This window comes from Nipponia nippon, unplaced genomic scaffold, assembly GCF_047370975.1.
Source record: "Nipponia nippon isolate SJK-2023a ecotype South Korea unplaced genomic scaffold, ASM4737097v1 scaffold_3, whole genome shotgun sequence".
In the NCBI taxonomy this organism is placed as follows: domain Eukaryota; kingdom Metazoa; phylum Chordata; class Aves; order Pelecaniformes; family Threskiornithidae; genus Nipponia; species Nipponia nippon.
In genome coordinates, this window is record NW_028262347.1 from 57,933,689 (window position 1) to 57,946,944 (window position 13,256).

Consider the following 13,256-nt stretch of genomic DNA (forward strand, 5'->3'; position numbering starts at 1 on the left):
TTAAAATGGGGAAGTTTATAATTTATTTACACAGATATAAACAAAAATAGAAACATCTCTGGAGAAGGAAAGAACCGAAACAATGGCTGGAGGCTGATCAGTCTGTGATAATTAACTCATCCACACCCCAGTCTTCATAGCTCCCATCTGGTAGGTAACGACGGATGATGATGGGGATCTTGCGTGCTCTGAAGGGAGGACAGAGAGGTGAACAGAAATGCCAGAGTCTCCACTATACCACTTCAGCAGGCAATGGGAACTGAGGTGCACTCACTGCCTTAGGGGCTTCAGTAAGCTCATCAGGTTTAACCGAGAGATCTGTGTAGCACCAGTGATTTGGTATTATATAGTAGAGGGAAGTCCCAACAACTTCCTCTCTTTTGTAGGTGCCAAGCACTGAGCACCCTTAGACTCAAGGCAACCAAAAACCTACAGGTCAGCCCTCTGTTGCTCCTGCAGGAATTGAGCCCTGTGATCTGAACCCGCTATGAGACAACACCAAGCAACTAAGATACAGGGCGGGGTGGGGTGGGAAATCAAGGGACTCAAAGAACAAATTGGTTTTTGTTTGATGGAAGATTTTTCCCCACAAGACACTACAAAAAAGTGGCAGAATTCTGAGAACCTTCATGAAAAACTGGTATTTACAGAGTATTTTGCACCCTGAGAGCATCAGTTACATTTCAAGAAGGCTACATGAAATAGGGACTAATCAGGGACCAAAACCCAGTACAGCTGGGGTGGAGCACAGCATCTGCTAACAGGGGTTCCAATTAGAAAGCAAGAAAATGCTGAACACAATTTAACTTAATGGAAGTAGATTTAAGTCAGCGGAATGTAATCAGACAGTCTGGAATCTAACTAGGGCATCAGGTTTCAACCATATCAGACTTGAAAAGTAATAGAACTTCTTTTAGGGAGCAAAGCAGCTCCCTCATGCCAAGAATTACAACTGAATTTTGGCACAGAACAGGATGCCACTGTACTTTGTCACACCCTGACTTACTTTCTAGAGCTCATGCTCAGACAGTGACCAGAAGCAACTCAGACTGAGCTTGGAGATCTGACAGGAACATGACCTAAGGAGCTTTTGGCAATGATAACAGGAGCTATAATAGATACAAAATCTTCAAGAGCAACTGCAACGCACTGAGAAACTGGGGGAGCAGAGGGACAATTCAGTTCAAGAACAGGGACTTAATCGGTAATGGAGTCCAGTTGCTCTGCTTGAAGGATACCTGCATGTGATCTAGGTCACCGACCACGCAGGCAAACTGTGGGCCAGCAGGGAGCTCTGCTGTGGAAAGGCAGGCCTGTAACTGGTCATCCAGAAGCTGCCTCTGCTACAGTCAGAAAGGATTTATTTATCTTTCTCTAAGCACAATAAGCCAAGGGTGGAAGGGTGCAGGAAAAGAACATTCTTAACAGGATCTCCACGCCACCAGCCTGACTCTTATTTTATTGTTTGCCAGCACTTCATCTGAACTCATTTGAACAGGTCTGTTCAGATGGCTTCTTCGAATCAATTCCATTCAGGGAATTAAACCGATTCCAGAAAGATGAGGATCTTGAGTTCTCATCTCAGAAATAAAGAACACTTGGACTCTGAAGTAAAAGAGGTCAGAATACTCCTCATCATCAGTACTTTGCACGAGCAACTAGGACGGGAGAGAGCAGCTGCAGAGAAGTCCCAAGGTGAAAACGGGGAAGGCAACTGTAGTGCTCACTGTTATCGAGGGAAGGCAAGGTTGTCTTGGAATAAGCTGCTAAATGCTGGGACGAGGAGAGGACTGCTTGCTTTATGGAAATCAATATGCTCACCGTCAAAGTCTGGGACTTACTTGAGTTCTTTCATGGCAATCAGCAAGGGGTCTGTCTCTCCTTCCAACTCCACCATCACAGGGGCACACATCCTGGGGCAGAACAACAACCGCTTGAGCAAACACACAGAGAAGGAAAAGGGACAGCTAAGGACGCAGCTACCTACGTCATCTGGACAACGGCCAGTAAAGAAGGAGGGTGGGACACCACCTTGGCAAGTCTGATTTGCTCTCTTAGGCACTTCGGGAAGAAAACTCCCCCAAATGGTTATGGACCGAGCTTTTACTTCACCGTTCTTCTTGCCCCATCCCTCAGCCTCTGCTGACCAGCTGGCACTTGAGAGCTGGTCAGATCCACACCTTCCTAGCCACCCTCTGCTGTACTTAAATGTAAGGAAAAAAAGTGGTTCTAAAATGAATCCAATAAAGAGGGTGGAAACACTGTAAAATGATCATGCCTCCTACAACTCCAGCACACCTCTTACGTTCTGATTTGCTCACACCTTCCAGGCTTTGTTTGGGGGAAAGCGAGGGGCTGGATTTATGATGCACTCTACCTCTAGGAAGAAAAAATTAAGCATTTTTGCAGAGGGTTGTAACAGCAGAGCAAACACGGGTGATGCTATCCGCCCATTAGACAGCGGCAATAAAGAAAGTTCACGTTATGCGTGGATAAGGCCACTGGGGGCTGCTGCTGGCCTAGGTTCAGCACTGAAGGCAGAATATGAAGGTGAAGCAGAATCAGGCGTCATAGTGTTCTGGATTAAAGGCATGGCACAGGCCCGTCTCATCTCCCCCATTTTCTGGCCTTCCACCAGTTGAAAGATTGTGCGCAAAACAGCTCCACAGCGTGAAGACTGTGCAAAGAGCAGCTTAGCAAAGTGATGATTAAGGAAAGAGCTAATCACCACCTATGAGCTTCTAAATGATGTAGAGGAGAGGCATTATTTCGAGGGTGGATATAACCAAGATAAAACTCAGAGATGTGCTTTCAGACAAACCTTGCCACAGCCTAATAATCTCACTCATAAGGCAGTTTTTCAAAGAGTGCAAAACTTTTTGATATGTATTATTAAAACAAGTCTAGACAGGTAAATTAATTAAGTTGAGAGCAGCCAACCTTAAGAGCACTTAAAATAGGATTTAAATGTTATTGCTCATTATAAATGAGGCCCCACTATTCCAAATACTTTAAAAAACTTACAGCTTGCCACAATGCAGCTGCATTTAAAACAGATTTCAGGTTGGTTACTCCGTTCCCAATTCCTACAGCTCTGTCATATCAACTAAAGACATTCTGGAGGGTCCCTTGCTCCAAAGTCGGCTTTTGCAAACCAGTTCTGAGCTTTCCAGCCCACACTGGCTCCCTTATGAAAAAAAACAGGAAGAGCTTGTCACATCCCCTACTCATTTTGCCTGTGACCTAGGAAGGTTCACTGCAGTGGCTGAATGTCCTCCCTTCCTAGGCACAAGTACCACAGTCTCAGCCAGGGAGAGATACAGAGACTTCACATGCAACTAAGAGCGAGCTCCACGGTCCTGCGCTTCAGCGTTGACCAAGATGGTGATCCGCATGCTCAGCAGTTGCGCAAGGGATTACATGAGATCCAGGAGTTTTTAAGGAAGGTGGAAAGCAGCTTTAAGAGGGAAGGGAGGAGAAGCTGTGGTGATGCTCAGGATACTCACGCTATCTGGAGGGCACGAGTGCCCAGGACTCTGGCTCGCTCGTATTTGGTCATGTAGGGGGTAGTGATCCGCTTCTGGTTAGCCTGCTGCCGCTCTCCTGAGGGGAGGATTTCCACGTTCTCCTGTCCCTCCTGAGGAAAGCAGACCAGCGCTGCAGCTCGGCTGCGCCCACCGGTGAGGCCCCGCGGCGCTGGCAGAGCCCCCGAGGCCTCCGCAGCCCCACCCACCGCCTAGCCGGGCCGCGACGCAGGCCTACGGTACCGGCAGAGCCTGCCCGGGCCGGCTGGAGCGGCGGCTCGCCGGGCACCCACCTCCTCCGCGTTCTCCAGGTCCTCCAGGCCCTCATCCTCCTCCACATCATCGAAGTCGTCCCCGTCAAAGCTGAGGGAGGGACACGCATGTTGCTGGGCTGGGCTGGGCCGGGCCGGGCCGGGCCGGGCCGCCCCCGACCCGACCCGACCCGACCCGACCCGACCCGACCCGACGCCCCGGGGCGTGATTCGCCGCCCCGCCTTCCCTTCTCACCCCCAGCCGACCCCGCTCTCACTTGTCCTCGTTGTCAGACATGTTGCCTCCCCGACGCCTTCTTGCCCGGCGGAAGTAGGAACCACTTCCGGGTACCCGCCGTGACGCTGCCGGAAGTGCCCCGGCGGCGCCGTTGCCGGGGCGACGCGACGCCGCGCTGCCCGCCCCCGCCCCTCCGCGCCTCCCTTCCCTCCCGGGGCGTCGCTCGTCGCTATGGAGACGTCGGAGCGCCGCGCCGTGACGTCAGCGCCGGCGGCGGCCGAGGCCGGCGGGGTGCCGGGCCGCGGCGGGAGCTCGGCCGCGGCGGGGGGAGGCGGCGGCGGCGGCGGGCGGGGTGCCGGGCCGGCCCAGTACAGCCCGGGAACGCGGGAGCTGCTGCGAGGTAACGGGGGAGGGATCCGGCCCGTCCTGCCCCCGGGGCGGCGGCTGCAGGGAGGAGCCCCCGCCCCGAAGTGAAGCCTCCCGCCGCCGTTCCCTCGGGCCGCCGCCTTCACCCGCACGTCATGTTTTTCAGCGATGATGGAGGAGTCGAAGCTGACGCGTTTCCAGAGGCGGTGCCTGATGGGCTGCGTGCAACGTGAGTGCCGGCCCCCTGGCTCTCCCGCCCGGCGCTGCGCGGCGGCGAGGGGCTTTCGCTGCTCGCCGTCAGGCGGGGGCGTCGGCCCGCAGCCCGCTCGGGCGGGCGAGTGCTTTGCCAGAGCGGCGCGGGTGCCGCGGACACGCGGGGCCGCACGGGGCGAGGCGGCCCCGAGGCTCGTCCGGGGAACGGGGCGCCGTGGCGTGACTTGACCCCCAGCCTGCCTCGGGTCAGCGCGTACCAGCAGCCAGGCTGAGACATCTGTGGCACCCGGCGTCTTCGCGTGTGGTGCTGCAGTGGATCGGCAGGCAGATCTTCCGCCGGTGGTAGCCCGGGGCCATCCATCCAGCCTCCTCTCCCCCTGACTTACCCTTACGTTTGGTTTGTTCTGCAGGAGGAGATACCCTGCCCCTCCAGTGCCACCCCGCATCCAGCAAAGAGCCAGCGCCTGTTTTCTCCCCACCAGTTTGTCAGCCGAGCAGGCTTTCAGCGAGACCACATCTCCGACCTGCCAAGGTCTGCCAGGCAGGAGATGCCTACGCCCGAGAGAAATTCAAGCCGCGGGCAAGGCGTAAGTCGGCAAACACCGCTAATACATAAACGATGCCGCCCGGCCCCTCTCTTCCCCTTATGTCCGTCCCCTGCCTGCAATCTCAGCAGCAGCAGGGGGTATCTTAATTCATCCTCACGCTTTCTGTCTTCAAAGATGCTTTAAAAATGGATCTCTGAGGGAACATCTGCTGTAAGTGCTCGCTGACTTCTGCCCGCTGGCTAGGGGGGTGCCAGGTGATAGGGACTCGCACAATCCTTGCGTAAGAAGGGAGTGCTGTGTGATTTTCTAGCTTATAAACATGAATCAAACCTCTGATGCCAGTTGGGTTGGCTCTTCACCACAGGTACAGCTATCCGGTGCTTGCACAGTTCAGTCTGGGGATGGGCTGTCATTAACGTAAAGCTTCTGGGGATGGGCTGTCATTAACGTAAAGCTTCCTCTGGCATCATTAGCAGAGCAGCAGTGTCGCCAGGCTCCTCCCTGAGGAGACAGGCTGCTAATCATTTCTTTCCCCCTTGGCATTCACAGGAGATTTGGAAAAGGAGAAGCAAAGGCTCCAAAACATCTTAGCGACAGGGAAGGATGTGGTGGAGGACAAGTTGAAGCAGACGCTGGTTCAGACAAAGGAAGAGGAGATACCCGAGCCGGACCGGTTTGAAGAATGTATGTCTTTACATACCCTGGAGGAAGGCAGGCGGGAAGCCTGGGAAGCCAGCTCCCTCCGAGGGCTGGGGTGGCAGGCTGTGTTGCCGGTAACCTGAAGCCCATTGTGGAAGGAGGCACAAAGCCCAGTTTCCAAGAGAAAGGACTGGCTGCTGTCATCCAGCCGTCCTCGCGGAGCTTATACTGCAGAGGTTTGCTGGCAGATTCAAGCTCCCTGGGCTGCCCGCACAAAATGAACTCTGCTGGCAGGGGAATACCCTGGGGAGGTGCAGGCTGACCTGGGCAGGAAGCCCAGGTACCGCGGGTCCTTTTTCCAGCCAGCGTAACTCAACACAGACTAGGACGCTTGCCAGCCTGACCGTGGTTTGGGTTCTGTTTTCTTTCACTCCAAGATCAGAGTAGTTACACTAGCAAAGCTTAAATGTCAGGCAAAATTTTAAGCAGTGATGGACTTTGGCCTGCAGAGTATTCTGGGATGGCAAAACCCTGCCTAATACCTCTCTGTGCTTGAATCTTCAATGTGCCTGTACACCCCAGCCAGCCCTTCGCTAGCCAGGGCAGCACAAAGATGGACAACGCTAGAATAACGTGTACAGAAGGGGTGCTTTGGTCCCTGCTGCAGGGAAGCCAGTGCGGCTGGCTTCACGCATGCTTTGTATCCTCTAAGACTTGTCGCGAGCTGAGGGTTGTCCTTGACACATCTGAAATACCCACGTACTTTGTACGGTGGCAAGATTTGGACCAGCTGGCTGCAGGTCTGTGCTGCAAAGCGGCAGCTAATGTTCTGTGCCTGTGCTGGTCCTGGGAACAGAGCTGGTTGTGGTCACTGGGTGCTGCCTTTCAACTAATGAACCTCAACGGCTCTAAGGAGGTTCTGTCTCCATCCACAGACCGGTTAAATTGCCCACAAGCAACAGAGAATTGTTTGTACAAAGAAAACTAGGAAGTTACCATTCCTGCAAGATGGGGAGCGGTAAGAAGATGGGCAGGGGGGACGTTTCGCATTGCGTAAGGCCCTACTGAGGTATTTTGATGATATCCTCAAGACGAGCGTTACAGCAGACATCACCCTTCCCCTGGCGGGACCGCTGTTCAGGCAGAGCTAGGAAATTGGGGGTTAAGATCTAGACAGAAACGTGTTTTCTTGCCTTTTGGCTAAATCGTCTTTTCACTGTGTTTTATCTGTCAGTGGTAAATGAAGTTCAGGAGAGGAAGGAGTTCCTGGCAGAGATGGAAGCTCTAGGACAGGGCAAGAAGTACCGAAGGATTGTCCTCACTGAAATCTCACAGGTAGCGAGGGCCCTGGTGACGCTGGCCGTGCAGTGTGTGGAGGGAATCCCTAGTGTCAGAGACCTTAAAGCAGAGTCTCCTTCCACCACCTGAGCGGGGAAGGACAAAGGGGAGAGAACTGTGTTTCCCTTCATGGCATGGGACAGACATGAATTTGGGGAGTGGGGGATAGAGGTTTTCAGCCTTTTTTTCCACGTCTGCCTGTAACTTAATCAGGGAAATACAAGCTTTGTTCTTGGGGCTGGCAAAAAAGGAAAAAAAAAAAAAAAGCTGATGGCGTTCTCCCCGCTCAGTCCTTCCCCTTTGTACTTTGCAGAAAATGCGTGAGATGGAGATCATTGACAAGAAGAGAAGTGAGGAAATGAGAGAGATTGTGGCAAAAGACATCCCTGGTGGGAACCAATCCAATCCCCACGACTAGGCCAAGGGAAAAACACAAGCGCAGTTTGTTCCCACCTCTTCTTCCCAGACTCGCGGCATCGGAGTCTCAAGGGCTGGCCTGGGCCTGTGCCCAAAGAGGGGGCAGTCCCACCCGTTGCCTAAAGCCAGCAGGCAGGAGCAATTTGTACATGACTGGTAACAGAAGAAATCTGTTGTAAAATCCTACCCACGCACCAGATCCCTTCTTGCTCAACGATATTAAAGAAATGAAAACACACGGCAGCGTCTACCAAAACATGCCAAAGCAGAGCCTCCTTTTGCCTGTGCAATGCCTCGGAGTACAGCAATCGACCGATAAAAACGTTACTCCTTTCCATCCCCCCAGAGGTGGAGGTTTCTCATGACGGTACGACGATAACACGCCTTGCCACCCACACCGACGACCCGCTCCTGTCCCCACGACTCTGGGAACGGCTGTGCTGGCAGACAGCGGGGAGGAAGATGCAGCCGCGTGACCTTGCGCAAATGCGAGCCTCAGGCGTTGCCGCAGGTCAGCGCGACTGCGTGCATCAGCAAACTTCTCTCGGTGGCAGCTGACCTGGGCAGGCGCTTGGGCAAACAGCTGCGCTGGGGAGGGAGAGGGGATTTCAGCCCGGCACATGCTGCTCTTTGCTGCAGCCTTGCTGTGGTTTTTTGGTTCCTGAAAGCACGGTATGCAGAACAGCCATCCGTCTCCCACAGGGCCTGGAAATGGCTGTTTGCTCACCACGTGCATACTCCCACCTCCGTCCTCCAGCAGGCTGAAGCATGATGCCTTGCTATTCCTGCATAAAGCCCAGCATGAAGTCCACCTCCCAATTTCCTTAAGATCCCATCATCTGCTGCTTTGCGATACTCAGCCACTCCCCAAAGCAAGGCAGCATGCTCTGTCCCCAGGACAGATACAAAAAGGAATCAGAAGCCGCGATAGGTTTTTAAATCCAATGTTTCTTTTATTTCTGTTCAGGTGAATGGAAGTCACGGAGTTAGTACAGTGTAATTTACAGATCAAGAGTTCTGACCGGGCGCAGGGCCAAGGGGTGTCAGGCTGCAGCGATCCCGATGGCCTTTGGCAACAGTGATGCGACAGCAGGCTCTAAAGCGGGTTTGTTTCTCCTTGGAGAAGAGTTGTGCTTTGGGATCTCCCCTCCCCAACCACCACCCCTCATCAGCCTGCTGGGTATGGCAAGAGCGAGATGGTGTCACCAGCGCGGGGCTGAGCTCGCCACCTCCCAGCCACGGGGGCCATGCTGGGATTGAGGAGGGGCTCGGGTCCCTCAGGTTTTGGGAAACGAGGATCCCTTTCCAGAATGCTACGCCAGCCACCTTGCAAGGCACTGCTCCGAGAGCATTTTGGCTAAAGCCTGTTGGGTTTTCAGAAGGGACTGCAGCAGATTGCTCGGGGCTGGTTATGTCTGATGTGCTCATGAGAAGGCATGACAAACAGCTGACCAACCAAACACCCATGACACTCTAATTCAGACTGATCCAACAATTCAATAAATAACTCCTCGCCTTGGAGGAGAAGGCAGGAAACAAAAATGGAAGGAAGAAGGGATGGTTGGAAGAACACTGCCCCCCATTCCCTCCTCCAATGTACACACACGCACACACATGACAAATAAAATAAGGGTTTTAAAAACTTTTAGGATGGGTTTGAATTCATCTAGCAAAGTAGGTGTAAAAAATAACCAGCCAAACCCTGCACACTTTTAAAGTATACACAGATGAAGCTGGGTAAAGGTCAGTTGTGACCGTGCCTCTCTCCCCAGCTGCTCAAGGGTGGCACTGGTGAGCAGGGGCACAAACTTAGTGCCCCTCGCCGGCACTGAGTCAGTCTTGAGCTCTTCTGCCCTTGCCTGGAAAAGGAATGTTCCTCCCTCCCCCTGAAGGCAGCAGTCAGCGGTGTTTAGCAGCAGTGCGGGGTAAGATGTCCTGAGTAGGGCGCGTCAGCTACGTCCTAGCAGCTGTACACTGTCCCCTTGGGTCCTCTCAGCCCTGTAACGGAGCCCACCCAGCCCTGGCGCCCGAGGGAAGGGACAGCTCAAAATAAATAGGGCACCAGTTATTTTTTTGGCTATGGTTCTAGAGCCCTGTGATGCGGGGGTGTTTCCTTAACATTTTAGTTTAGGCCAGTAAAACCCAAAGAATCCTGATTCTAATGCCAGAGCTTTCTCCTGAAGTTAAAAACGGGACAGGAAGGGGACACGAGCGGGCGGGCAGGGAGGGACGGGCAGGCCCAGTCCCCTCCTGGCAGAGGTCGGAGGCACGTGGAACTGTCACAGAGCAGGAGAAGGGACGGGGGGCAGTTAGTGCAAGTTTTCCCACAAACACCGAACTCCTCGGCTTGCTTCTCAGTTAATAACAAGAACACGCAATGGGGTAATGTATCCAAAAAGCGAATCCATCTTCTCCCCGCCTCATTAGCAAGGCTTCACGGAGGGGATGATCAGGCTCCTCCACAGCCTCGGGAAAGGGAGCGCTTTGGTTGGACTCCCCCACTCCGGGCAGAGGGCTGGCGTCTCCCCGGGGCGGCAGCTCCGGTGCCTGGGGAGGGAGCGAGGGGAGAGGCGAGGGGGGTGGAGGGAGACGAGCCCCCCTTCCTGGCAGGCATCCCAGCCAGCTGCGGAGAGGCCAGGGCAGTCGGGCAGCACATCCCTCCCACTGCCGGTGTTCCCCTGCTCTAGCTTTTCTCCTTGGGCGACTTGCTCTTGGAGTCATGCTTGTTGCCCAGCAGCTTAAGCACCTTCATGGGCTTGAATTTGCCTTTCTTCTTGCTCTCCGTCTCTGCCTCCTTGTGAAATTCTGGGGTTGCAAAGGGAGGTTGTTACTGCGGGATGCTGATGGTTGTACACACACACAGACACACACACAGACACACACACGCATGACAACAGCGGCAAGGGTGAGAGCCATGAATCAAAGCCCTCCACTGTATGCACGTTTCTTTCTGTGATAACGGGGGTCTGCAGCACAACTGCGTCCCAAACTTTAATGGCCCTACAGGAAAGGCTCCAGACCCTACACAGAATAGATTCACTCTCTCCTCCGGCACATGATTTCATGAATGGCTCATGCTGCCCCTCACTGCGGTCAGCGGTGAAAACATCACTCCAAAAATCTTCCAGTTGTTTCTTACCTTTTCTTTTAATCATGGCTTCCAACATTTTATCCTCCTCCTCTTCTCTGAAAGAAAGAGTGGGAAATAGGTCAGCAATTCAGCCCTGAAAACAGCTGCGGTATTGTTTAAGGCTAGAGAACCTCCTACTTCTAAGCCGTGGAGGGGCAGATCCATCACTGTCTTGTGATCATTTGCTACCAGCAGGATAAATCCCACGTGCTGCCAAGTACTGCCCTGTCTTTCCCACACACGGCATTCAAAGAAACAAGAATCGGGAAGCCTGGGAAAGACGTCAGCAACAGGGACATCTTGGGACACCCCCACAAGCCGCTGGTATGGTGCTGAGTCAGACAGGCTACGCTTTTCCCCTCTCCCCCAGCCCACACCACTCCTCACTCACCTCTGCCGATCTTCGTCCAGGCAGTTCACAATGGCATTCCTCTGCTCGATGATGGTCACCAGCTCCTGCATCAGCACCTTCTCCCTCCCTCGGTCCTCGTCAGTCCAGTCCTTCTCTACCCAGGCGAACCCCGAGAAAGGACAGGCAATTAAACGGCTGAAGGAGCTCTGAAATTCAGAGCTGTGGGGCAGAGATCCCCTCGCATGATCCCCTTGCTACCCTGCCATGCCGCAGGGCCAGCAGTGCTGTGGAGGGAGAGCCCTGTAGGTGGCATCCCATGGGATAAAAGGAGCACGTCCCTGCAGAAGGCTGGGGCATGCCGCGAGATGGGACAGCGGCTCCAGAGCCAGCTGACTGCGCTGGCATCCCTAAAGATCTCTCTTCACCCGACACCCACCTAGATAGATGGGAAAATGAAACCCAGGGGAAAATGGAGGTAACTGTGCCCAGAAAGATGCTTTACCTGGCTTGTTGAGGAGGCAACGCAGTTCATACTCCACATCCGACTGCCGCTGCTCCAGGTTCTGCTGCTTGAAGCTGCAAGGGAAGGGGGCACTGCCAGGAAACCACTGCAAGGCTCCAGAGAGGCACAACATCATCCCAAGGTACGGGGTGAGCTTGGAAAGAACCACCGAGATGCTGATCTTACTCTGTACAGCCAAAGGGCCAGGGAGCCAAGCGCCAGCAGGGACCAGCCCTGGCTGCTCAAGGCCTTCCCGGAGGAGATGCTGCAGGGGCTCTGGTGACTTGCAGTGGGTCAGTTCTGAGTGTGTTTGGATACATTTGTCTGCTTGCCCTCTTTCCCTCCCTTCTCCAGGCAAGGAGGCCATGTCAGGCTCTCCCCTGGAAGCACAATTTCAGGAGGGCTGAGACAGGGCTCCCTGCAAGAGCGTCAGTGCCTCCCCACAGGCTTGCACACACTTACATGTAGATGAGCTCTGATTCGTGGCGCACCAGCATGTGCTTCTCATGGATGAGTTTGAACCAGTCCACCAGCAGGCTGTCCTCAGGGCTGTCTGCCAAACAAAGGGACAACTCAGAGCCATCCCCAGCCCTGCAGGATCCCATCACCCTGCAGCATGATGGGCTCTGCCAAGCCAGGAGAGGGGCACTGGGCTAGGAGCCTGTTCCGGAGCCCCAGAGAGACCTTCTCTCTCCTCCCACCAGTTTCCATTCTAAGGACATCTCCATGTCCAGGGTATGGCTGTGACTGTTCTTGCAGCCCAGCACAGCCCCTTGTGCTCTTCCAACCCCAGCAGGGAAGAAGTCACCGCTGCTATCTCCTTGGCTGGACACAGGGCAGCCCTAGGGTCCGTTCTGCCCCACGCCCATGGATGGCCCACCCCACATACCATTCTCAGCACTGCGAAGTTTTTCCTCCAAGGCCACTCCACGGTGCTCCAGCTGGTCCAGCTGGTGCTCGATGGCATCCATCTCCCCATAGATGTCTTCCTCAGGGATGTACTGATCTGTCTGCACCTGCCAAACCACAAGGCAGACTTCCATTACCATCAATCTCCAGTTTCCAGGGGCAACCCTAAGGCTGGTCAACACTAATGGGGACAGGGGAACAACAGACCTCTCCACCTAAGTGTGGATCCAAAATCTCCACCTCGCTCTGGAGCAAAGGGAGACCATGGTGCTGCCATCAACAAGGTCTAGCCTAGACACCACCCTCCCCAGCCACAGCCACCTGCTGCACTCCCTACCCACACATGCATCAGCAGGGTGCATGTACACAGCTATGGCCCTGGGGAAGAATACAGAGCTGGCTTTTGCCCCCCTTCTCCCGAGGGCCCTTTTACCTTGCGTTTGATCAGTGGAAAGCCGTGACCCGGTGCAGGAGGACGCACTGGCTTGGAGCCCTTGGGAGGTTTCTTCGCGGAGGGGGAGGCGGCAGGCGATGGCTTCCGGTTGAAGGGGTTCTCTTTGCAGGAAGACTGGAGATGGGGGACAAAAGGAGACATGTGAGGGTCCAGGAAAGGGAAGGGATATAGCAACCCAACAGCTGGGATTGAGCAGACAGGGCAGCCCTAGGGTTTGTCCTGCCCCACACCCTCCTAGAGGAGGAAAACAGCATTGATCTCCACCAGCAGCCTAGCCATGGGGCAAAAACCAGCTGTGCTCCTGTTTGGCATCAGTTCCCCAGCTTCTCTCTAACAAGCATGCTGAATTCTTTCATGGTTCCCTTCCTACTTGCT

The 13,256-nt window shown here is 54.3% G+C and overlaps 3 protein-coding genes across 15 annotated transcripts in view; 1 reads left to right on the top strand and 2 right to left on the bottom strand.

Annotated features, from left to right (window-relative positions):
• On the bottom strand, positions 1-4,174 carry POLR2F (RNA polymerase II, I and III subunit F). Of its 2 annotated transcripts, none has more exons than XM_087765298.1 (5): positions 4,054-4,147; positions 3,818-3,887; positions 3,507-3,637; positions 1,842-1,913; positions 1-188 (listed from the first exon to the last, which is right to left on the bottom strand). In XM_087765298.1, the coding sequence occupies exons 1-5, from the start codon at positions 4,071-4,073 to the stop codon at positions 98-100; spliced, it is 384 nt and encodes a 127-aa protein (XP_087621424.1). In that variant the 5' UTR covers positions 4,074-4,147; the 3' UTR covers positions 1-97. The 2 variants fall into 2 exon arrangements, with proteins under 2 accessions (XP_087621424.1, XP_087621425.1); XM_087765299.1 differs by lacking the exon at positions 1-188 and adding an exon at positions 216-1,343 and having other exon boundaries at positions 4,054-4,174.
• Positions 4,121-9,180, top strand: CUNH22orf23 (chromosome unknown C22orf23 homolog). 3 transcript variants are annotated; one of them, XM_087765296.1, is made up of 7 exons: positions 4,121-4,413; positions 4,546-4,608; positions 5,003-5,179; positions 5,690-5,824; positions 7,014-7,114; positions 7,431-7,506; positions 7,584-9,180. In XM_087765296.1, the coding sequence occupies exons 1-7, from the start codon at positions 4,245-4,247 to the stop codon at positions 7,655-7,657; spliced, it is 795 nt and encodes a 264-aa protein (XP_087621422.1). In that variant the 5' UTR covers positions 4,121-4,244; the 3' UTR covers positions 7,658-9,180. The 3 variants fall into 3 exon arrangements, 2 of the variants coding, with proteins under 2 accessions (XP_087621422.1, XP_087621421.1); XR_015706430.1 differs by having other exon boundaries at positions 4,122-4,413; positions 7,431-8,045; positions 8,502-9,180; XM_087765295.1 differs by having other exon boundaries at positions 4,122-4,413; positions 7,431-9,180.
• Positions 8,465-13,256, bottom strand: part of MICALL1 (MICAL like 1) — a 24,958-nt gene continuing 20,166 nt past the window's right edge. For 9 of the 10 annotated variants that reach the window (XM_087765275.1, XM_087765283.1, XM_087765281.1 and 6 more), the window contains 7 exons: positions 12,861-12,995; positions 12,408-12,534; positions 11,981-12,071; positions 11,519-11,592; positions 11,056-11,170; positions 10,674-10,720; positions 8,465-10,339 (listed from right to left, as the gene is read on the bottom strand). In XM_087765275.1, the coding sequence (XP_087621401.1) occupies positions 10,218-10,339; positions 10,674-10,720; positions 11,056-11,170; positions 11,519-11,592; positions 11,981-12,071; positions 12,408-12,534; positions 12,861-12,995 (711 nt within the window). In that variant the 3' untranslated portion in view covers positions 8,465-10,217. Of the gene's footprint in view, positions 10,340-10,673; positions 10,721-11,055; positions 11,171-11,518; positions 11,673-11,980; positions 12,072-12,407; positions 12,535-12,860; positions 12,996-13,256 lie in introns of those variants that run through there. The other variant, XM_087765276.1, reaches the window with a different exon arrangement.

What these genes read in the sequence shown, in the direction of transcription:
- POLR2F (XM_087765299.1), bottom strand. Translation starts at nt 4,073, where the DNA reads ATGTCTGACAACGAGGACAA. An exon ending in ACCTGGAGAACGCGGAGGAG is followed by an intron (nt 3,638 to 3,817) that starts GTGGGTGCCCGG and finishes TGCTTTCCTCAG; the next exon opens with GAGGGACAGGAGAACGTGGA. An exon ending in ACTCGTGCCCTCCAGATAGC is followed by an intron (nt 1,914 to 3,506) that starts GTGAGTATCCTG and finishes GTTCTGCCCCAG; the next exon opens with GATGTGTGCCCCTGTGATGG.
- CUNH22orf23 (XM_087765296.1), top strand. Translation starts at nt 4,245, where the DNA reads ATGGAGACGTCGGAGCGCCGCGCCGTGACGTCAGCGCCGGCGGCGGCC. An exon ending in CCTGATGGGCTGCGTGCAAC is followed by an intron (nt 4,609 to 5,002) that starts GTGAGTGCCGGC and finishes TTTGTTCTGCAG; the next exon opens with GAGGAGATACCCTGCCCCTC. An exon ending in GCCGGACCGGTTTGAAGAAT is followed by an intron (nt 5,825 to 7,013) that starts GTATGTCTTTAC and finishes TTTATCTGTCAG; the next exon opens with TGGTAAATGAAGTTCAGGAG.